A 25,240-nucleotide genomic window follows, 5' to 3' on the forward strand; every position below is an offset into this window, starting at 1 on the left:
TTTGGAAGGACATTAGAGAAGCTGGATTGGATGTGGCAGAAGTAATGGAGCAGGAAAAGTGGAAGAGCAGAAAGGAGTGGAAGAGGCTTGTTAACCTCACCCGGGCGACTTAGTGGGACGATGATGATGATGATGATGATGATGATGATGATAGGCAAAGATCTCTAGAAAAGGTGTGCTTTCTACTGAAACCTTGATTTAAGGTAAACCCCCAATTAAGATTAAATAAATCAGGTCCCTGTAAAATGTTAAATAGGGGCTCTACTGCATACGGGCGCTATTTTACAATTCTGTAATACGCAGGATGTACTATATTGTTTTACACTATTTTTTGTACATCCGGGTATGGTTCACATTCACTTTTGAAGGTGGTGAGATGTAACTAGTGTATTGTTGCACCGTTTGGTAGCAGCACACGCACAGGGACCAACGAATGCACTCGTCATAGCCATTTCATAACAACACTGTCAGCATACGAGCAGAGAACATGGAAAGCAAACATCAGGGACAGTGATATAAGACTTGGTTCCAATGGAAAGAAGGCATGACTACTGCAGAAATTCATTGGCGCTTGGTGGCAGTCTGTGGAGAACATGCTCAGTCACAGATTGCATCGACTGTTGTTTCCTTTGTTGGCTCACGGTAATGGAGCCATGTCTCATCACCAATCACAAGCCTAGCCATGAAGTTGGCTGGATCATAGTGTTGCGAAAGTTCTCTGCAAACGTCCACACGCCTCTGTTTTTCATCTGCAGACAAGAGTCTAGGCACCCACGTGGATGACACCTTCCCCAACTGTAAGTGGCCGTGCACGGTCCGCTGGAGTGTGTTTAAGCTAATTCCCATGGCTGCCACCATTTCCGTAAATGTGATGCATTTGTTCCCTTGGATGGCCTGTTCGACCCGGGCAATGTTGACTGGTCTTGACACTGTCACATTCCTTCCAGAACTGGTTCCCTTGTCCACTGATGTGGACCATTCAGCCAGTTACCAAGTCGTATAGCGGTGTCCCTGATGGTTGCTTTCCATGTTGTCTGCTCCTACGCTGACAGTTTTGTTATGAAATGTCTATGACGAGTGCATTTGTTCGCCCCTGTGCACGTGCTGTTACCAAGCGGTGGAACAAGACACTAGTTACATGTCACCACCTTCAAAAGTGAAATGTGAACCATACCTGGACGTACAAAAAATAAAGTGTAAAACAAACATTATTTTACATTATATCAAGATTTCAATTACTTTCTGTTGTCAAGAATTTTTTAACAAATTTATAGAATATCAAGGGTGCTGATTCCATATATGATGGTAGTTTTTCCAGATTGGCTCTAGTTTTTGAGATACAAGGTGTTCAATTTATGTTATCGAAATTTGGTTATTTTTCGTTCAATCAATCACTACTGATCTGCATTTTAGGGCAGTCACCCAGGTGGCAGATTCCCTATCTCCTTTTTTCCTAGTCTTTTCTTAAATGATTGCAAAGAAATTGGAAATTTATTGAACTTCTCCCTTGGTAAGTTATTCCAATTTTAATATTTTATTTTAACAAGTCTTAATAAGTCTTTACAATATTGTAAGTATCTATTTATCCATTACTTGAATATTACTTTGTTCTATTTCACATGAAGTAACTTGATTATTTTTTCAACTGTCAGATAAGTATGAGTTCTTCACGAAGAAGTTGTTTGAATGGCCCTAATGCATTCTGCGACATTTGTGGTGAATACTGTTAGAAGAAACATAGAAAAAGATATTACAGGCTTTGTGAAACAAGCATATCTGCCATATTTTGGAATAAAACACCGAGACCAAGATAAGTCTTCGGCTCCCCACATGATTTGTGAAACGTGTAGAAAGTCTACATCATTGGACAAATAGAGGAAGAAAAGGTGTGCTTATGGTTTGGAGAGAGCCATAGTGCATGTTATTTTTGTGTTGTGAATGTGAAAGGTCTCAGTTGTTACAAGAAACGTAAATGGGAATATGGACTCCTCCAAATGAGGATACCTGAATACCACCCAGAAGATTGGAGACTTTTTAGATGATGATGATGATGCTTGTAGTTTAAAGGGACCTAACATCGAGGTCATCAGCCCCTAATGGTATGAAATTAAATGGCAACTAAAAATTCAAAATCATCCAATGACCAAAATAAGAAATTGTCATGAAGAATGAATGGATGGACATAAACCCCCCTCCCCCCAAAAAACCAATAAACAAACCAAAAACACAGTGGATCCGATGCAAAAAAAAAGATCATAAAGTATTACTGACCAAGGGACTACTTATAAAGCATAATCCTGAATCGAGGATGCTTGATGTCTAAAGGGGTCCAAAATCCATATCTAAGGCCCCACAGAATGATACATGTCGCAAGTAAAGTAGAATCATGGTATTTGTCAGGTTGGGGTACAAATCAAAAGTAGCACAGACTCACGATATTCCACACAAGATGGTAATACAAGTATTGTACTTCATACAGGTAACGCAGACCTAGGGTGTTTCTCACACAATGGCGCCACTCATAACCAACGCAAACCGATGAGGTTCCTCACATAGCAGACCCACGGTGTCGCTCATATAGTGGTACAACTCACAGGCAACTCCCAGACCTGTGGTGTTGCTCACATGGGTACGACTCACAGGTACTGGAAACCCATACCGATTCACCCCCCCTGTTGCTACTAAACACAAACCTATTTCGTATGTAATATAGTGGTACAACTCGCAAGAAAAGGTGGCTCATGGTGTTCCCCGCGTGATAATAATGATCAAATGTAGTTTCATGGTTCTAAGAAAATCATCCCTTGGTCGCCCCTTTTAGTCGCCTCTCACGACAGGCAGGGGATACCGTGGGTGTATTTTTCGTCTGCGTCCCCCACCCACAGGGGGTAGAGAGAGAGAGAAAAGAAGAAAGAAGGGATCCGTCACTTCGAAAAATGAAGTAATGGACGAGGAAAGGCAAGGGCCACGAAGGGCGTGAAAATGAAAGACTCCCTAGGCCCCGACTGCTCTAATACCATCGCGGTCAGAAAAGAACAAGAGTTGACCAAGGGAGGTCAGACAGGATAGATGAAAGTAAGGAGCCTGGCACAAGTAAGTGGAAGTAATGCCAGGACTCAGTTAAGGGCCGCGTGGTCGCTAACCCACGCTCCCAAGTTGAGAGCTCCTTGGGCCCCTTTAGTAGCCTCTTACGACAGGCAGGGGATACCGCGGGTGTATTCTACATGTGCGTCCCCCACCCGCAGGGGGTGGAGACTTTTCATTGACAGTTTCAGCAGAAGCATAAAATTTGTTTTGCTGCACAATGGAAATTACTATGCATTTATTCCAATAGACCACGCAATGAAACTTAAAGAGGAATATGAAAATATAAAAAATATTATTGCAGAAGCTTTGATACCAGTGGTCTATATGCGTCTACTTAAAGATGGTGAACTTCTTACTAGGACAACAAAGTGGATACACTAAATACCCTTGTTTCATCTGCTTGTGGGATAGCAGGGCAAAAGAAAATTACTGGAGAAAAATAGTATGGGCTTCAAGGAACAATATGACTGTAGGTGCATCAAACATTAAAGAACCACTGGTTGACAAGAAAAAAAAATCCATTCTCCCCCCCCTACTCTCCATATAAAGCTGGGGTTTATGAAGCAATTTATTAAGGCACTTACACAAAGATGGTGATTGTTTCAAATACATTTGCAGATTTTCCCCTGAATTGAGTATGGAAAAACTAAAAGCTGCGATCTTTAATGGCCCTCAAGTTCACCAATTCATCAAGGATCAAAATGTCATACATTCCATGACTAACACTGTAACATTTGCCTGGGACAGCTTTGTCCTGGTTAAGAACTTTCTTGATAACCATAAAGCTGAAAATTATGAAGAACTGGTACACAACACGCTTTCAAACTTCAAAAATTTGGGTGCTACTGTGAGTACTAAAGTTCACTTTCTTCCTAGTCTCTTAGACCAGTTTCCAGATAATCTTGGTGCTTTTAGTGAGGAGCAAGGAGAGAGGTTCCACCAGATATAAAGGTGATGGAAGAGAGATACCAAGGAAGGTGGGACGCGCATATGACGACTGACTTATATTGGAGTCTTCAACACGATTGCCCTGATGATCCACACAGAAGAAAATCAAAATGATGGCAATTTGTTAAGTGTTAATTGGGATTATTTTTCATTGTACTGAATTGACTGATATTTGGCATTTCATGTACGTAGTCTAAAACAATTTGATTTATTTTTAATGTGATTTGTGAACAGCTTACACCATAGCATATATATCTTTTGCATTGTTCATGAATTTCTGTGACATATTGTATATCTCAAAAACTAGAGCCAATCTGGCAAAACTGATGTCATATCAGTGCAACAAATTAATGCTAAAATGACTTTCAGATGACTGGCAACAAAATGTGTGAAGACCAGTGTAATAGTAAAAATTTGAGTTTGGCTGAAAGTGGCCTAGCAGAACTGCCACATGAAAATATTACCTGCCCCATAACATTAGGAACTGGAACAACCATAGGATGATGCTGTGCACAGTGTTATCAGCATGCTTGTGGAGGGACTGTGAGTAGCCAGCATGTCTTCTTGATGCATTCAACAGCAATATGAACAACTAGCAGAGCTTGAAAGAAGGCAGATTGTTGGACTAGGGGAAACAGAATGGATATTCCATCACAGTGAATGCCACCTGGGCCATTTCGACTGAAATGTGTGACAGTGTTGGGAGCAATGAGCACAGAAGAGAACACACACATGCCAGGAAAGTTCTGGGTGACCCAGAAAGACCACCAGACAAGAGAATTGTCTTGTTACATGGGTGCAAATGCACCATTTCGAGGTGCCTAGCAGAACAGGACTTACATTCACAACGTTGCTTACAATATCTGCCCAAACATCACCAGCGGCATTTGGAGTTTTAACGGAAATTCTAAGTTCCCATGGAGGGAATTAGATACTTTTCCACCAATAGAGCATATCAAAAATTAGATGTATGGCTTTTCAGGCGTTTGCTCTATTACCCAGCATTTCGTCTTAGGTCTGACACTAGACTCTTCAGAGTAGGCTTCTGATAAGTTCACCTGCATACACCCCAGCGTCAGTGGGTAGGGTCTGACACATCCCACTCTGAAGAGTCTAGTGTCAGACCTAAGATGAAACGCTGGTTAATAGAGCAAACGCCTGAAAAGCCATACATCTAATTTTTGATCTGATTTGGAGTTTTGTCGTGAGCAGATGGCAAGGGCGGCTGAGGTCTGGCGAAAGGTAGCCTTTGGTGACAAATCAAGATTTTGCCCCGGCATAGATGACCGTAACAGAGTGTGGAGGTGCACTGATGAGCATGCAGTTCTACCCTTCTACCCTTCGTTGCACAGCGGCTCACTACTAGAACTGGGTCTGTGATGGAGTGAGGAGCAATCTCCTATAACTTCAGGACTCATCTGGTGAAGCTGAGAGGAACCTTAATGCCACAAGTTTATTTTCAGAATATTCTGAGGCATCATGTGCTTCCCTTCAGGGTACAGTTCCAAAATGCAATATTTCAACCAGGTAACATCAGCCAACACAACATCCAGGTTTTCCAGGACTACTTATGTATTGTTGTCACTTCCTTGCCCTCTAGGTCCCCAGATGTGTCACCCAAAGAATATGTAAGAGACCACCTCGAACAGAATCTCCGGTCATCTTTAGGTCTGCTGGATCAGGGGCGGCAGTTGCAGCAAGCGTGAGCCAATTATCCACAGGAGAACATTCAACCCCTCTAAAATGCCATGCCTCACCGAATTCCTGCATGTATAAAAATTAGGGGCAGAACAAAGTATTATTTGGTACTTTTCAAATGAACAATTTGACTCAAACAAATGGTTGGTTTATTTTAATATTACACACAGTTATTTGTAAACATTGTGTGGATCATATTTCATTCTATTTCCACACCTCTTATGGGAGCAGGTTTACTTATGGTACAATGTGTATTTATTCAGTTACATTCTGAGTGACAAATACATTTAATGTGCTGATTTTGCACATTTAAGTGAAAAGTGAGATTCCTGCTGCAGCACAAATGATATATATATCCTCTACTGAAATGTATATATAAGTGAGCTGAACAATCAGGAAAGAACACTTACCATATTCCTCTTGATACATGTCAAGTGGTGGCAATTCCAGATCAAGTCCTTCTAAACTCAGAGTAGAGTTTTGACGGCCTCGTGTGTCACCTGTGGCGCTTGTTGTTGAAGTCATTGTGGTGGTCTTGGAGGTAGTGGAATTGTGTAGGGATGCAGCTACAGCAGATGCATTGTCTAGCAAAACTGGGCGAGCAACACCAGAATGCCTGTTGTCCAGTTCACTCTACAATGAAACCAAAATATGCAAATAAATATGACTAAAATTCAAAAAAGGCCTAGCCAGTACTACCATAGAATATGAAGACAAACAACTTTTTCAGAAATGATTTTTTTATTTATTCAACAAATTTCTTAAATTAGTAAGCACAATCGGGTGAATATTTGTATTACATATAATCTGTGTTCTCCCTAGGACCTTTTTAATGAGTGTATCGCCCTGCCGTTTTTAGAGACCGCCTGGCTAATATAACCTAGATATGTGCTAATTACATATTAATAGATACATATGAGTCATTGTGTGCTCCAAATTCACATGTAAATACTGTAAAACTTAATTTAAATGATAAATTATTATTATTAGCATAATTGCATCAATTACGTCGGAAATCAAATGTTTAGCTTGACCATTACGTAGTCGCGAGCGGGGGTCTGGATTAGTGTGGAACTGCATGCGAGCCCTCTATTCCGCATGAGCTCACAAACCCGTATGTCAGTCCACGTGTCCACAGCAACTGAGTGGTAGGCCTAAGTCCCCTGTTACATGGTTTGAAAGGAGCAATAGAACACTGGAAGTTCAAAATACTCTGTTATATCTTGTTCGTGATAATAACATTAAAACAGTTCAACTTTGCAGTTAATGTTTACCTGTCTGATATTGTTAACGCCCTGAGGGGAATGAATTGAAAATTCTTATCATATTGAAGATTACGCAGTATTCCCCGCCCAGCCTTGCCACCCGGCTAACAAACATTTCTGGGGAGAACACTGATGTTATTTGCTTTATGTCCCACTAACTACTTTTACAGTTTTCGGAGACATCAAGGTGCCGGAATTTAGTCCCGCAGGAGTTCTTTTTCGTGCCAGTAAATCTACCAACACGAAGCTGAGGTATTTGAGCACCTTCAAATACCACCAGACTGAGCCAGGACCAAGCCTGCGAAGTTGGGGTCAGAAGGCCAGCGCCTTAACCATCTTGAGCCACTCAGCCCGGTATTACACATCAGTAAGTCACCCTTTAAGTGTGGGGTACTGCACTCTTGGTCAAATGTTACAAAAAAAGAACAAGTCTATACTACCTTGTGATTTCCACGTATTTTGATCTAAGGTGTATGGTATGGTATAGTATCAATATTTGTATAGTTAACTCCTGGTTATTTGGACTAATGAAGGACATAACATGCACAAAAGATATCAAAGAACATGAATAAGCCAATTTAATAAAACTTCAAGGAACAACTTGACTTTTTCTGGATACATTGTACTTCCGATAATTCCTTCACTCTTCTTTTGACTGGAACATGAAAGAAGTATGATATTTACTCTTATTGTGTACATTTTACCCTTTTATGTTCCGAAGGTCCACCATTCTTATGACTGTCATGCACAAAAAATTCCAACTCCACTTTTCTTACAGGTAGACCACACTCCTTCACAACTTGCCACCAACTTTTCAACAATTTCACTCAATTTTTTTTCCCTGTAACTTTCAGTTTTTGTTTTATTATTAAAACAGTTCTCTTGGAGTTTTTTTGCCATTAACAGTGAGACCCTACAGACTTATTAAAAACAGGATACACAGTTTGATTTCAATTTTCATAAATGGATGCTAGACCGATAACAATGGATACCATTCTCTATTGTCATGCACCACAGTGTTTGTTGTCATAAAAAGTACACTTTACAATGGCGAAAAATGAGAGTATCCTCCTATTCAATACATCATATATTCCGTCATTAGACGGAGCAAACAAATTCAGACATGTTTCGGCTCGCTTGAGCCATCTTCAGTGAAAAAAAAAATTAGGGGGGTTGGAATAATTCACATAATATAAGTTGAAAAAATGCTAAAAAACATAATGAAAGAGCAAATGAAAAAACAAACAAAAGAGAGCGTAGACGGAAACAAAATTAGCACAAATATACAATATTTACATCAATATGCAGAGCAAAAAACAACTTATTGCGTAAAATTCAGTGAAACAGGTGTTAATTTGAAATAATAATTGATACTAAAAACTGCGTTAACCTAAGAAACAGGGGAATGAGAAAACAAATGATGCAGATGGAAATGAATAATAGTAGCAACTGGTGAGGTTGTGGACCTCATAGTTTACAGTGGAAACCGTCAATGAAGTTCTAATCTGTAATGGAAAAAAATGAGGTTGTATGAGAAACATGGGTTGATAAGTAAAAAGTGTGGAATGGTTGTGAAGAAAGCTTAAACTTACGGTGTGCAGTAGGTGGTTGTCCTCTCTAGTGGCCTGGCTTTCTCAAAGTAACGGTCTCGTTCGCGTGATCGAGTCTATTGTTGGTTCGGCTGTGTTTGCTAGGATGGAAGGAGCGGAGGGGGAAGGGGAGGTGCAGGGCTGGTTTGAGGAAGGGAGGGGTGTTGAGTTGGAGAGATGGAGGTGGGTTTGTTTGGCAAATATAAGGAATGAATGTTTCAAGAGGATGTTAGTTTACTCGCTGACTTCTAAAGCTCGAATGGTGTGGCCTTCTCAAAGTGATGGTCTCGGTCGCGTGATCGAGTCTATTGTTGGTTTGGCTGTGTTTGCTAGGTTGGAAGGAGCGGAGGGGGAGGGTTGGTGTAATGGAAATGCCATCCAGGCAAAGAAGAAAGCTAACCTTTATTGCAATCTCAAAATAAAGGTCGCCAAATTAGGGCAAGACTTACGTTTTTTGAAAAAATGCTTGATTAATGACGTAACCCCCAATTTTCTAAAGTTTACCAAGAAAACTCACAGAAATACAGCAAAAACTCGCACGACTCAACTTAAAACCGATAAAATATGGATTAAAGAGGAAATCAACTTTCTCCATAAAAAGAAATCTCTCCTGAACCACAAACTATATGAAACTCATTTAGAAGTTTCCACTCTCCTTTGCCCCCTCGAATGGACGTCCTTTCAATTACACGTCTCCAACAAACTTAACCTCACTTTGTTAAAGAAACAAAACACACTTGACAAGAAATGGAATGCTCTTTCAAAAACAAAAACAATGCTTAGCAAACATAACTCAAATAACACAAGGCCTAATGATTTTCACCAACCTATAGTAAACTTAAGTAAAATCATTCTTGATGCCGATGATCTTGATGTGCTGAGCAAGGGACCTAAACATAATTGGGGTAATCCTTCTAACCGTGATAATTTAATTTCCACCATAGCTGAATCTGAATTGGCCATTAATAAATTACCAATAAATATACAAGAAGAGGTCCGATATGAAGTCAAACACAAGCTATCTTCCATCCTCAATCAACAACAAACCATTAAACCCAACACAGTGCACGTAGCTAAAGTAAACAAACTTAAGAAAAAAGTGAAACAAAACGACTTAATAACAAAAGCCGACAAAGGAAATGCTACCGTAATCATGGACAAAAGTGACTATGTTAATAAAGCACACACGTTTTTTGCAGACAACAACTTCATAACCTCTAAAAAAGATCGAACTAATAAAATACAAAGAGACCTAAAAACCATCATCAAGAACATTTCATTTCTGTTTAATGACCTTGAAAAATCCAAAATGATTATCATGAATCCGAAACTTTCCACAGCCAAAGCGCTACCCAAGATCCATAAAACAGACATCCCCATAAGACGCATTATCAATTTCAGAAACAGTCCGACCTATGAAGTATCTCTATTCATTCACAAATTCCTCAAGTCACACTATCGTTTTCAAGCTAACACATCAGTAAAGAACTCCTTAGAATTCTGCAATAAGATCAAACACTTTAATTTATCCAAACACCACACTCTTCATTCTTTTGATATTACTAACATGTACGCTAATGTTCCCGTTAACAGCACCATACAATTGATCAAAAACAATCTCTCCAAATTCAGCAATTTAAGTATAGGCGAAATAGATGAATTTATTCGAATTCTGGAATTTACTTTGAACAACAATTTCTTCACTTTCAATAATGTCATTTACCAACAGATAGGTCTTCCCATGGGGTCACCAGCTTCAGGAATCCTTGCAGACATCTACATTGATCATTTAGAACATTCTCACATCATTGGCAAGATCAATGGCATTCAACACTGGACACGCTTTGTAGATGACACCTTTGTTATTTTAGACTCCCACGTTACTAACAGCAACACAGTACTTGGATTTCTCAACTCTATTGACCCACATATAAAATTCACCATAGAGTCAGAAAACAATAAAGCCCTTAATTACCTGGACTTAACCATTATGCGCAACAGCAACAACACTATCCTTCAATATATACAGGAAACCCACCCACACCATCAATACCATCCATCAGACCTCTGTGCACCCAGACATACATAAAAAAGCAGCTTACAATAGCATGGTCCTCAGAGCATTAACTATCCCTTTATCTGGCAAAAATTACAAAAAAGAAATTAATACCATCTACAACATTGCAGAACACAATGGTTTCAATAGAACCTTCATCAGCAGAATCATCAATAGATACAAAAGCAGACCCAAGACTACCCTAGTAAAAGATTCCACTCCAAAATAAAAATTTTCCACATTCACTTTCAATAATAGTAGCATTTACCAAATTTCTAATATTTTCAAGAAACACAGCATCAAATTAGCTTACAGAACCTCCCACACCAACTCCAAACTCATTTTCAATCCACACACTGTCAACAATAACAATAGCAACATCAACAACAAATATTTGAACTCCGGAGTTTACAAATTAAAGTGCCAATTCTGTAATTCCAGCTACATAGGTCAAAAAGGCCGCAATTTTGTCATAAGATACGCCAAACATCGCAACGCTCTCAAATATAATCCTTTTTCAGCTATGAGCGAACACCATAAAGCATCCAGCCACGAATACACTTCAATATATAAAGACCTGAAGATCTTGCATTATGAGCAAAAAGGCACCTTGCTCAACGTTCTCGAGAGCATCCACATCGATTTAGATCAGTTTATGAACCCCACTCACAATTTAAATGAAGTCAGTGAGAAAAAGAACATTCTACTTGAAACATTCATTCCATACATTTGTCAGAATTTCCATAACACAAACAAACCCCACCTCCATCTCTCCAACTCACCACCATTCCCCCCCCCCCCTCCTCACAACAACCCTCCCCCTCCGCTCCTTCCAACCTAGCAAACACAGCCAAACCAACAATAGACTCGATCACGCGACCGAGACCATCACTTTGAGAAGGCCACACCATTCGAGCTTTAGAAGTCAGCGAGTAAACTAACATCCTCTTGAAACATTCATTCCTTATATTTGCCAAACAAACCCACCTCCATCTCTCCAACTCAACACCCCTCCCTTCCTCAAACCAGCCCTGCACCTCCCCTTCCCCCTCCGCTCCTTCCATCCTAGCAAACACAGCCGAACCAACAATAGACTCGATCACGCGAACGAGACCGTTACTTTGAGAAAGCCAGGCCACTAGAGAGGACAACCACCTACTGCACACCGTAAGTTTAAGCTTTCTTCACAACCATTCCACACTTTTTACTTATCAACCCATGTTTCTCATACAACCTCATTTTTTTCCATTACAGATTAGAACTTCATTGACGGTTTCCACTGTAAACTATGAGGTCCACAACCTCACCAGTTGCTACTATTATTCATTTCCATCTGCATCATTTGTCTTCTCATTCCCCTGTTTCTTAGGTTAACACAGTTTTTAGTATCAATTATTATTTCAAATTAACACCTGTTTCACTGAATTTTACGCAATAAGTTGTTTTTTGCTCTGCATATTGATGTAAATATTGTATATTTGTGCTAATTTTGTTTCCGTCTACGCTCTCTTTTGTTTGTTTTTTCATTTGCTCTTTCATTATGTTTTTTAGCATTTTTTCAACTTATATTATGTGAATTATTCCAACCCCCCTAATTTTTTTTTTTCACTGAAGATGGCTCAAGCGAGCCGAAACATGTCTGAATTTGTTTGCTCCGTCTAATGACGGAATATATGATGTATTGAATAGGAGGATACTCTCATTTTTCGCCATTGTAAAGTGAAAACCGTCAATACGGAATGATTCTAATATCTTGTAATAAAAAGTACATTTCTCAACAACTCAACTTAGAGAAAACCTAGTTCAGTTAAGCAGAAGTAAATAATGTCCACTACAGTAAATATTTGCTTTTGTCCTTATTGCAAAAAAAAAAAAAAAAAAGTAAGCTCCCCATACAGAACATTTCCTCCATACATTCATGCACTCATTTTAACATTTCTGACGAGAAGAAAAGATGAAAGCAAAACACTGAAATAGCAAGAACAGGATAAGGGTCATGACTACAGCCCAGATTTCCATGCAAATACACGTTTTTAAATAAGCAGGTTACAGTACTCTTCTTAGTCTTTGCAAATATTCATTTTTTGACTTAACAATTTCAAATAACAGTTCTTTTTCAGTTGCATATTTGCATGTTTTGACCTTTTTAAGAGAAAATTCATGCATAATGCATATTTTGAATTTTTTTTATTTTATAGCAAAGATTTTGTCATTTATATTGCATAATATAACTTCTCTTCTGATTTTGGCACATATACAATAAGTTTGCATCATAGTGTTTTGGTTTGCAGCATTTGGGACCTTTGTTCCACACACACACATACATACAGAGAGCGAGAGCGTGTGTGTGTGTGTGTGTGTGTGTGTGTATTCCTGGCATCCTACTTGACAATCAAAGTTAGTACATACAGTAGAAGTCCTATAATCAAATTAGCCAAGCACTTTGTTATTTTATTTTATTTTATTTGCCTTTCTGTTGCCTCAGTAAACGTTAACGTAAGTCAATACGCCCCACGCTGATCGCTGTAATTCTTAGAAATAAGGTGTGGTCTCAGTATAAATTGCAATAAATTGAACCATAAATTGGTGCATTACCAAATAATGGCCAATCTTTTTCTCTGTTACATGAACAAAACAAAACTCTTATCACACTTCAGTGATGCTGCGTTACTGAGATAGTGACTAACAAACTTTGGTTCTGCACTGAACTCTCTTCAATTGTTATCCTGGAATTTCCTGCCCAGAACTCTCATTTGTCACATGTATAAGGCCAAAATAATTGAAAAAAAGAAACAGTTGGGAAGCAGCACGCTTGAACAACAGATGGTGACGTAGTTTATTGTGATTCTGAAAAAAAATATTTCCATCAGCACCTTATACTAGGCAATGAAACACTTTATTTAAATTTTACTATTTTTGGAAAATACACACGTAAAAAATACCTGTTTCATTTGCAGATTAAATGTTTAAAAAAGTTTTAAGTTGATTAACATATAAATTCAGTTTCATACACTGCAAAAAATGATACAATGTAAGGAAACCAAATCTGAATGCGTCCATGTATTACCACAACACCAACTAAGCCAGGCCCTAAGCCATTTTTTATGGATTTATGTAATACTCGACCGGGAGCAAATATACCACTTGAAAAACTGACAAATCCTGTAGTGAAATCGTTTTTAGAGAAGTATGTTGTTGTTTGAGTCATCAGTCCATAGACTGGTTTGATGCAGCTCTCAATGCCAACCTATCTCGTGCTAACCTTTTCATTTCTACGTAACTACTGCACCCTACATCTGCTCTAATCTGCTTGTCATATTCATACCTTGGTTTACCCCTACTGTCCTCACCACCTACACTTCATTCAGAAACCAACTGAACAAGTCCTGGGTGTCTTAAGATGTGTCCTATCATTCTATCTCTTCTTCTTGTCAAATTTAGCCAAATCGATCTCCCCTCGCCAATTCGATTCAGTATCTCTTCATTTGTGATTCGATCCATCCATCTCACATTCAGCATTCTTCTGCAACACCACATTTCATAAGCTTCTATTCTCTTTCTTTCTGAGCTAGTTATCGGTCATGTTTCACTTCCATACAATGCCACGCTCCACACAAAAGTCTTCAAAAACATCTTTCTAATTCCTACATCAATGTTTGAAATGAGCAAATTTCTTTTCTTAAGAAAGCTCTTCCTTGCTTGTGCTAATCTGCATTTTATGTCCTCCTTACTTCTGCCATCCTTGGTTACTTTTCTACCCAAGTAACAATATTCACTTACTTCCTTTAAGACTTCATTTCCTAATTTAATATTTCCTGCATCACCTGCCTTCGTTCCACTGCACTCCATTACTTTTGTTTTGGACTTATTTATTTTCATCTTGTACTCCTTACCCAAGACTTCGTCCATACCATTCAGCAGCTTCTTGAAATCTTCTGCAGTCTCAGATAAAATAACAATATCATAGGCAAATCTCAAGGTTTTGATTTCCTCTCTTTGGATTGTGATTTCCTTTCCAAATACCTCTTTGATTTCCTTTACTGCCTGTTCTATGTAAACATTGAAATGGAGGGGGGACAAACTGCAGCCTTGCCTCACTCCTTTCTGGATTGCTGCTTCTTTTTCAAAGCCCTCGATTCTTATCACTGCAGACTGATTTTTATACCTTCAGAATCTTACGTAGCCTGGTCCAATCAACATTATCGATGCCTTTTCTAGATCTATGAATGCCATGTGCGTGGGCTTGTCCTCCTTGATTCGATCCTCTAAGATCAGACGTAAAGTCAGGATTGCTTCACTTGTTCCTACATTTCTTCTGAAGCCAAACTGATCTTCTCCCTACTCAGCTTCAACTTGTTTTACCATTCTTCTGTAAATAATACGTGTTAAAATTTTGCAGGCATGAGATACTAAACTAACGCTGCGATAGTTTTCACACCTGTCAGCACCGGCTTTCTTGGGAATAGGTCTAACAACATTCTGCCGAAAATCGGATCGGACTTCTCCTGTCTCATACATCTTACACACTAAATGCAATAACCTTGCCATGCTGGTTTCTCCTAAGGCAGTCAGAAATTCAGAAGGAATGTCATCAATTCCAGGTGCCTTGTTCCTATTTAGGTCTTTCACAGCTCTGCCAAACTCTGACCTCAAAATTGGGTCTCCCATTTCATCAGCATCAACAGCCTCTTCTTGTTCCAGCACCAAATTATCTACATCTTCACCTTGATACAACTGTTGGATATGTTCCTGCCATCTTTCTGCTTTGTCTTCTTTCCCGAGAAGTGGCTCTCCATCTGAGCTCTTAATATTCATACACCTAGATTTCCTTTCTCCAAAGGTTTCCTTGATTTTCCTGTATGCAGCATCTATCTTTCCTAGGACCATACAACCTTCGACATCCTTGTACTTCTCCTTCAGTCAGTCTTCCTAAGCTACTTTGCACTTTCTATCCAAATCATTCTTTAATAGCCTGTATTCTTTTCTGCCCTCTTCATTTCCAGCATTCTTGTATTTTCGTCATTCATCAATCAGGTCTAGTATCTCCTGAGTTATCCACTGATTCTTAGTTGATCTTTTCTGACTTCCTAGTAGTTCTTCAGCAGCCCTGCTGACTTCATTTTTTCATGACTATCCACTCTTCCTCTATTGTGTTTCTTTCAGCCTTTTCACTTAGTCCTTTTGCAACATGTTCCTTGAAACAATCCCTCATGCTCTTTTCTTTCAACTTGTCTACATCCCATCTTTTTGCATTCTTTCCTTTCTTCAATTTCTTCAGCTTCAGATGGCATTTTGTGACCAACAAGTTGTGGTCAGAGTCCACATCTGCTCCTGGGAAAGTTTTGCAATCCAACACCTGGTTTCTGAATCTCTGCCTAACCATAATGAAGTCTATTTGATACCTTCCAGTGTCTCCAGGTCTTGTCCGTGCATAAAGCCGTCGTTTGTGGTGTTTGAACCAAGTATTGGCAAGGACTAAATTATGATCAGTGCAGAATTCAACCAGCTGACTTCCTCTTTCGTTCCTTTGTCCCAATCCGAATTCCCCTACTGTATTATCTTCTCTTCCTTGGCCTACCACTGCATTCCAGTCTCCCATCACAATTAGATTCTCGTCACCTTTTACATATTGTATTAAATCTTCTATCTCTTCATATGTTCTTTCGATTTCCTCATCATCCGCTGAGCTAGTAGGCATATAGACCTGCACTCTTGTGGTGGGCATTGGCCTGGTGCCTATCTTGACGACAATAATTCTTTCACTATGCTGGTCGTAGTAGCTTACCCGCTGCCCTATTTTTTTATTCATACGAAGTATAAGAAGTATACGAAACATTATATCCAAGATCCACCAACCTTAAGAAAAAAATAATCGTCCAATACCAAATGCACAGGTACTGTATAAGGAAAGCAGATTTTAAAATTTTATTTATGCTATTTTTTACATGATCTCCAATTAATGTTATTTGGAAATGTGAAATTCATTTTTGAAAAGAGGTAACTTCAAACTTTCTTTACATAAATAGTATTTTTCTATGACTATGCCAAGTAGATTTTAGATATAATTTGAAACGACTTTGGAGATTCAAACATACAGGCTTCTGTGGACAAAACTATGGACTCAGCAGGTTGATATGTTGCTACTTGATACTTGCAAATTTAAGTGTGAATGGACCTGGTCAAGCTCATCTTGTGTGCTGCAATGTTTTACAAAAACAAACCGCTCTTCAATTGTGAACTCCTTTAATGAAGGAATGTGTGAGTAATTGCATTAATTTCAGTAAATGATCATACAAAATTGAGTAAATCACACTTTAAGATGTAAATGTATTCTGATACTTTTACTGATACCCATTTCAAGAACTTTGTGGCCAATTAATTTAGATAAGGAAAGGGTTTTACTGTTGAGTGATGCTGCACCATACATGGTGAAGGCTGGAAAAGGCCTTAAGTATTTTGCACATGTTTAGCCCATGCGCTGCATTGTGTAGCAGAAACAATACGTCTTTATGAGAATGTAAATACAATGGGTTTTTTACACAAAGATGGTAAATAAATGCAGAAAATATAAGTAGTGTTGAATATTAATTAAATAGTATACTGAAAACCGATATTTTAATATTCTAAATCATATACTGACACATATTTTCGTATTCGGCCTAAAGGTATTCTTGAAAGCTCCTGCTCGTGTTGCTGCATACAGAGAGGGCTTGCCAGATTTGCCTTTGCCATCACAGGCTATTCTAACAAGATGGAGTACCTGGGTAAATGCTGCAAACTTTTACTGCCATAATTTCGAAGCAGTTATGTCTGTAAGAAATCATTAATCTGTACTACAGGTTAAATAGAAAACTGAACGATTTTTTTTAAATTTACCATCAATGAACTTAATGCCACTGATTAGGGGCAAGATCACTTAATTCAATTACTTTTTCTGATTTTAGGTCATAGATGGTTTTCCAGTAGTTGACGCTGCTTGCATTAAAGATGGGTAAATGAAATTCAGCAAAAGGAATGTGCAGTAATCTGCTGCGATAAAGTTAGAACCTACAGATTTACCCTTTGTTGAATCAATTGAAGACATTCAAATGTGTCTGCAATCATCACGCAAAGAAGTAGCTGATTTTGAATTCGTCATGCTTAAAAAAATACTTATTGTGTGGTGAAAATGCAAAAGACATACAATTTGACCTCACTTTATCCCAAATGTCTTCATTTAAGTATGCACCTGTCACTTCTTGTTACATAGATCATTTTGTGTTTAAAAGAGAATGTGCTGACAATCAAGGTAATTTAGAGAACTTAGCTGTTGTAAAATGTTTCAAAAGAAGCTGAAAATATAACAACGTTGATAGTACATATTTTCCAGTTGTTGTGTATGCTTTGCTGTATGATGGTGCATTAATGCATGCATACTTTGAGACTTGATAATGCATGGAAATCCAGGCTCTAGTCATGACATATTCCATTCAGGAAAAAGTAAGGTGAAAAAGTTTACATTATATAAACATTCTGACTTTTTCCATTAGTCTTTAGTGACACAACCCAAATAAAAATTAAGATAGACATAAGGGGGCACTGAATTTTACAAGGATACGATAAATATTTTTTCAACGATTTTTTTTTTTTTTTTTTTTTTTTTTTGCACTATTTGTTAAAGTTGCACAAACTCATATAGGCATGAGCATCCGCAAGGGGTGAGGTGCACCCCCTCCTGGAATTATAAAAACGTTTATATTCTTCTTCTTTCTCTTTTCCTTTTATGCCCTCGCAGGCGTCGGATCCTTCAGCCACTTCCCATATGAAGTCCGGTCCAGTGCCAATCTTCTCAATTCTGCTGGAATCTTTCCACTCTTTCGTGCCAGGCCGAAGACGTAGGTGGCCCACTCCAGCCTCTGTTGTCCCCTCCCTCTTTTTCCCTTTGGTCTTGCTTGGAATATTTGTTTAGGTGTCCTTTCCTCTTCCATCCTCACCAGGTGCCCCAACCATCCAAGTTCCTTCTTTTCAAATAAACTGATCAGTGGTTCTTGGTCAAGACATTCTTCTCTTGTCCTAGTATTTCTAACCATATCTCTCCTTGTCCATCCAACTGCTTTATGCAAATACTTGATTTCTGTTGCAGTGAGTCTGCTCTATAAATTACTCTGCAGTGTCCAGCTTTCAGATCCGTACGTCAGCACTGGAAGATATACTGATTTGTATATTTTCATTTTTGTTTTCCTGGTAACTTCTCTCCTTCTTATGATGGTATTATTAATACAATTATAATATAGATTGTTAGCTTTATGAATTCTGTGATTTATTTCAGAATCCACTTTCTCATCTGCTGTTATGATGCTGCCTAAATATTTAAACTGCTGAACCTGTTTTAAAATCTCTTTCTGCCACTCAATGTTAAGGTCTTTTTGTTCTTTCCTAGTAAGATGCATAACTTTACTTTTACTAACATTAACTTCCATCCCGCTGCCTTGGAGTTTGTACCCCCATTCCATCACTGCCCTCTGTTATTTATCTCTATCTGTTGCCAAAAGTGCGATATCATCTGTGTATACAGACTGTATCCACACTGGTCTCATCTTGAAATTTCCAACTTTGCATTTACTTGTTCACCTCTTATATTGTTTAATAACTTGATCCATGAATATTATATATAGTAGAGGACTAAGCCCGTCACCTGGCTTGACACCTCTTTCCACAGTAAATTCCTTTGAGGTTTGACCATTTATCCTCACTATAGCTATAACCCTCCTGTATATACTTTTAATCACCCTAGTCAGTTTGGCAGTAATATGTGACTTCTGTAAAGCCTTCCATAGCTCTTCTCTCGGTACTCTGTCAAATACCAACTTCATATCGATAAATGCTACAAATAGTTCACCTTCCCGATTTAGGATCTTTTCTGCCGCATTTCTCAAACAGAAGATCCAATCCTGTGTTTGCCAATGGGGTCTAAATCCAGCCCATTCTTCGTCCAGTTCTTCCTCCATTTGATCTCTAAGTCTCTTCTCTATTATAGTTGAATATAACTTCTGGAAAACTGATGCTAAGCAGATCGCTCCGTAATTATGACAGTCAGTTAAGCTTCCCTTCTTGTAAATGGGAACTATGATGTTCCGCTTCCAATCTTCTGGTATTTTCTCAGAGTCCCAAACTAACTCGCAGAAATTCCAGATCCATTAATCTAGTTCTCTTCCTCCGAATTTCACAAACTCGGAGTGAATCTTATCCCAGCCTGCTGCTTTACCAGTTTTCATTGCCTTAATTGCCGCATGCACTCCCTTCAAACTAATACCTTCTTTTATCCCCTCTCTCCAATATTATCCTCTTCCATTGGTGTCATGCCCACCATTCTACTGCTTTCCTTGAAGGTTTCTGAGTAATATTCGCTCCACACTTCCAGGATGTTATTTATGTTGGTTTCCAGCCTGTTAATTTTAATAATAATAATAATAATAATAATAATAATAATAATAATAATAATAATAATAATAATAATAATAATAATAATAACAACAACTAGCACTTTTCCGCTGGCTCCGCCCGCAATGTACAAAGTATGGTGGTGTTCATTACTATCCTCACGGATGTATTTGCAAAGTTCCGACTTAACGAAATAAAGCACATGATCTGCTGCGGTAATAGAATGTAATATTGTGTCAAGAAAACACTTGAAAATACATTACACAAAGAAACTGAATTAAACATTCCTTGGAACAACACTACGCGCCGAACTATTAAAAAGTCCTTCAAAGATCTTAGTCATGGAGACAAATGTACTCGTAACTATTCTCATAATCTACCAAAGTAAGTAGTTATTACCTCAAAAGAAAGCGCTTGATCCACTGAGCATTTTTAGATCAAAACAAACTGCGTACCTCAATTAGAACGAAAGATATGATTGGTTCAATGAGAAAAAATGAAGAAATGAGACGTCAAATTTAATGTGCACTCATAACTTTGCTCAGAATGAACCAATTTGAATAGTTAAGAGCTGAAATGAAAGAACCTGATCCACTGAGTGTTCTTAGGCCAAAACAAACTCCGTACCTCCATTAGAACCAAAGATATGATTGCTTAAAAGATACAAAAAATTGAAAAAATGAAATAACTTGAGGAAGGTGGAAGTTAAGTGATTTATAGTACCTGATGACAAATTTGTGCATGAATACCTTTAAGTTAAAACAAAAATGAAGGAAATAGCCCGGATAGAATGGCCGGACTGACTGACTTTAGTTTTTCATCAATTTTTTTTAATATATAGATAATGTTATTTGCTTTACCTCCCCTTAACTACTTTACGGTCTTCGGAGACGCCAGGGGCCGGAATTTAGTCCCGCAGGAGTTCTTTTACGTGCCAGTAAATCTACCGACATGAGACTGTGGTATTTGAGCACCTTCAAATACCACCGGACTGAGCCAGGATCGAACCTGCCAAGTTGGGGTTAGAAGGCCAGCGCCTTAACCGTCTGAGCCACTCAGCCCGGCACCTGTTAATTTTTTCCTTAATGTTGCTGATTTTCCTTCCCCTTTTTCCCTTCAAGCTTTTCACCACATGCCAGAACTTTCTTTGATTTTCCTTATAACTTTGTATTTCCCTTCGAAACTGTTCCCAGGATTCATTTTTAGCTTCTTTGACTGCTCCCCCTGCTGCATTTCTTAGTTGTATATATGTGTTCCTTTGTCTTCCTCTCTTTTGGATTTCATATATCTTTTTCCATGCTTTCTTCTTGGCTGCAACCGCTTCCTTTACTATTTTGCTCCACCATCATGCCTATCTCCCATTTCCTTTGACTCTGCTGATCCCACACACCTCCATAGCTACCTGGTTAATCACCTCTTTCATCACCTTCCATTTGTCTTCCACGTTCCACATACTCTGCGATTTTGCTCCTTCTGTATGAGTTTTTTGCTCAACTTATTCTCATTCTCCCGTTGCTTGGAGATTATCCTTCAAGACAGATACTTTCACTGACAATTCATTTTGGTTGATTCTTATATATATCTGTACCGGGTTTCCATTACCAATACAGGATGTTCAGTGTTGAGTTTCCCACTGCGGAATACCTTCACATCATTACATCATAGTGGGTATTCTTTGTTTATACATAGTAGTCTATTGTACTTCATACATTTCTGCTTATTGCCTCGAAGGTAATTTGGTGGATCAGTTTATGAGGGAAGAAAGAATTTCCTATTTGCATTTCATTATCTATACAGAACTCAAGCATTTTCTTCCCATTGCTGTTCAGACTTCTCTCTGCCCAATACCTACCCAAGCTTCCATGACCAGAACTCATCTTATTCCCAACTCTAGCATTCCAATCCCTCATTATTATCACAGATTCTATGGTGTCTCTAGCTATGTCCAATGTCCTCTGGTGGGCAGAGTAAAATATCTCCTTTTCTATCTCATCACCATCTTCAGTAGGAGCATATATTTGTATGAAAGCAACTTTTCAGTCATTTTCCAGATCTAATCTCATTATCCTTGGGCTTACTGCCTTCCAATCCACCACTTTATTACTTAATTGTTCACTTGTGATAATTCCAACTCCTCCTTTAACTCTACCTCTCTTATCTACTCCTGAATATCTCAGAACATATCCCTGGTCCAGTTCCATCTCCCTTGTTCCCTTTTTCTTCACTTCGCTGATCCCGAGAATACAGTTAAATTGAAATAATAAATATGGTAGTTCAACCTATTCAATACAAGTAAATAAGAGATGTAGAGATTACATTCTTATTTAATTAAAAGTGGAAATGGTACCGGTTTCGACCCCAGTCTGGGTCATCATCAGCCGATTGTAACTCGAAAAACAATGCATAAGTAAGAAAGAAGTTAACGGTCAAGTCGACACAATATCAGTTGAAGAGGCAATATAAAAATGATGGGGGTAGGCACTGTAAAATTCAGACAAAGTGGAATGTAAGTCACTTAAAAGAAGTAATGCGTAATCTCCCGAGAATTTCGAATTTGTACTTCTTCATCTCCTCCACCACTTCAACTTCCTTGCCTGTCAGAGAGGTAATATTCCAGGTTCCGATTATCATATTCTGTTTCTCGCCAATTCGTCGTCCTGTGATCCGTCCAGCTTCAAATCTAATATTTCTCTGAATTGTTTTGAAATTCACTCCATACAGGTAACTAACCCTTGTGATGGAGCTAGGACAGTGAGAGGGCTTGTAACTGTACAAGAGCATGGTCTACAATTTTAGGTTAAGAAATGTTTGTATACGACTATCTCCCAAGTTTAGGTTAGGAAATGTTTGTAAAATAATTTGTAATATTAATGTAGTGAAAATCATAATTTTGTTAATTTATAATGTAAAAAAAAAAAAAAAAAAGTAATATAAGAAGAATTTGTAGTAGGGAATTTTGTATTTGTGTATCTTTATATTGGTGTAACTTTAATTTCTGTAAGAGTCCGCACATGGCATGACAGTTTAGATTGCTCAAGAATTGTGCAACACGGAAAACAGTGGCTATATCGGGAAAGACAGTTGAAGTCAGCTGAAAGTGTTGCAAAAAAGTGGCTTGGAAACCCGGGGTACGGCCAGGTAGTATAGGCTGAAGACTGGAATTGATCAATGTGAATGTACACGAGTGGACGTTCTATGTCACATCAACCACTCAATAGCCAACACGAGGGCTTTGTTTCAAGCAAGGTTGGGTTAACCGAGTGATGTGTGAAGATGTGCCTGTAAGGGCATTGCTACCCGTAAACTTTTTGAGACGCTATAACCACGTGTAGCAAGCCTATATATAAGTGCGTACGCATGTGCGGCAAGTCATTCTGATTCTCATTCTCACTCAAACTGGTGCGCATGATCTGCTTCGCACAGTTTCCAACGTGTTATTCTATTGTTCTTCAGTATCCGTTACAGAGTGAGCACTCTATAATTACAGATGCTTACAAGTTTCGGGTGGGCATTCTGTAAAAGACACCACTAAGTGTTTTTTTGTTAGTCAAACTCTGTATTATTCATCTATGGGATAATGTACAGTGGGTGTGGTGGTGCACACTGAATGCACATTCTGGAGTGGATGAACCAGTGACCATCTACGGACATTACAGTGAATATTTAGAGTTTTGTTCGATAAGTGACTTGATTTTGTCAGGATAATGATATGTGCTGTGAGTTACTTTATATTTTTTATATACTTCATCCTGCGGTTTATTTTTGAGCTTAGTGGAGATAAGGTACTTTTACACTCAAAATGCTAGTGAGATGTAGTGAACCAATGATAATATGGGATGAGATAACGTTAAGAATATTGAAGATAAAGAGATCAAGTGTTCTCGATGAACAATGATGTGAATCCTGGTGAAATATGAACCAGTGGATACAACAATTATAGGCTAGCAATTGTGTATTTGAAATGCAGAACACAAAAGAACAATTGAGATTAAAAGCCCAGGGAAGGCTAAGTTATGTGGAGTACAATTTCAGAGAAATTATATGAACTGCCGAGGGCACGGAGATATTCATGTGTTGACAGATATATTCGCTGAAGGTGCGAAGAAAATAAATGAGCTCAAGTTCCAAGATAAGATTTCTCCACTGCTCTGCGTTTCGTGTTAAAGAATAAACCCCATTGAAATAGGGTCATCAAAGCTTAGTTACAATGTCATTTATTATTTCATTTAGATTGATTAGTTAGGTAACAGCACATAGAGATTTAAAGATTTAATATCATTTGTAATACTCTAATTAAAGGTAGGGATTTTCAGGTCACTGTAATGCCACATCTTGATGGTCGTTACTTTGACTCTCGACCAGGTCAATGGACTTGGGATTTCATGATGGTTATTACTGACGGATGAATTTGTTTTGTTCTTTATGTGAATCTGTTTATTGCATATTTTTGGCAATGCAAATTCTGATTTGTGGTTGTAATGATTTTGATTTGTGGATTAAATTCTATATGGTTGTCATGTTTGAAGCAGGGGTTCTGTCCCACTGCTGTGGACTCGGTATAGATATGAGCTTTTGGAGGACTTTGTGTTAATTGTAGGTCCCTTCGCTACAGGTTTGTGTTTATTTGTATGAAATATAAACAGCTGATTATGTATATGTGGAGTTAATATTTCTCAGTTAAAATTAAGTGATATTCTGTAGTATTCGTGTTTGATGTACTCGTAGGTCCAGATTTGTTTCATGTTAGTTGTTTGTAGATGGGAGGTATGAAGCCACGAGAGAAAGATAATGATTTAATATCGATTAAACAATTTATGTATTGAAGAAATGTAATTATATTTTGGATTGAAACGTCACTCAAATGAAACTGATGTAGAAAACACAGGTCAACTATATTTGGAAAAATGTTAATAGATTAATAATAGCAAAACCCGATAGGTGGTAATTAAATGAATGAACTAATTAAATTGACGTCGGCAGTATCTTGTTGTAACGAAGTTGTCAATCTAAATTTATTAAGTGATGTAAAATATTTCAACCACTCATATGCATTTATCTGGATTTAGAGTTTATGGAAGAAGATTGTTCTTTTATGTTAATAATTTTATGAGTGGAATTGGGTTAGCTTGAAATTAGGCCAACTTGTTTAATTCAACATATAAAGCAATGGTGCTTAG

General features: G+C 38.2%; 1 protein-coding gene across 6 annotated transcripts in view; it reads right to left on the reverse strand.

Annotated features, from left to right (window-relative positions):
* The window catches only part of LOC136874078 (uncharacterized), a 309,462-nt gene that overhangs the window by 259,909 nt on the left and 24,313 nt on the right, over positions 1-25,240 (reverse strand). For all 6 annotated transcript variants that reach the window (XM_067147606.2, XM_067147608.2, XM_067147604.2 and 3 more), the window contains one exon: positions 6,144-6,366. In XM_067147606.2, the coding sequence (XP_067003707.2) occupies positions 6,144-6,366 (223 nt within the window). The remainder of the gene's footprint in view (positions 1-6,143; positions 6,367-25,240) is intronic.

The sequence above is a fragment of the Anabrus simplex genome, chromosome 5, assembly GCF_040414725.1.
Source record: "Anabrus simplex isolate iqAnaSimp1 chromosome 5, ASM4041472v1, whole genome shotgun sequence".
Lineage (NCBI taxonomy): Eukaryota > Metazoa > Arthropoda > Insecta > Orthoptera > Tettigoniidae > Anabrus > Anabrus simplex.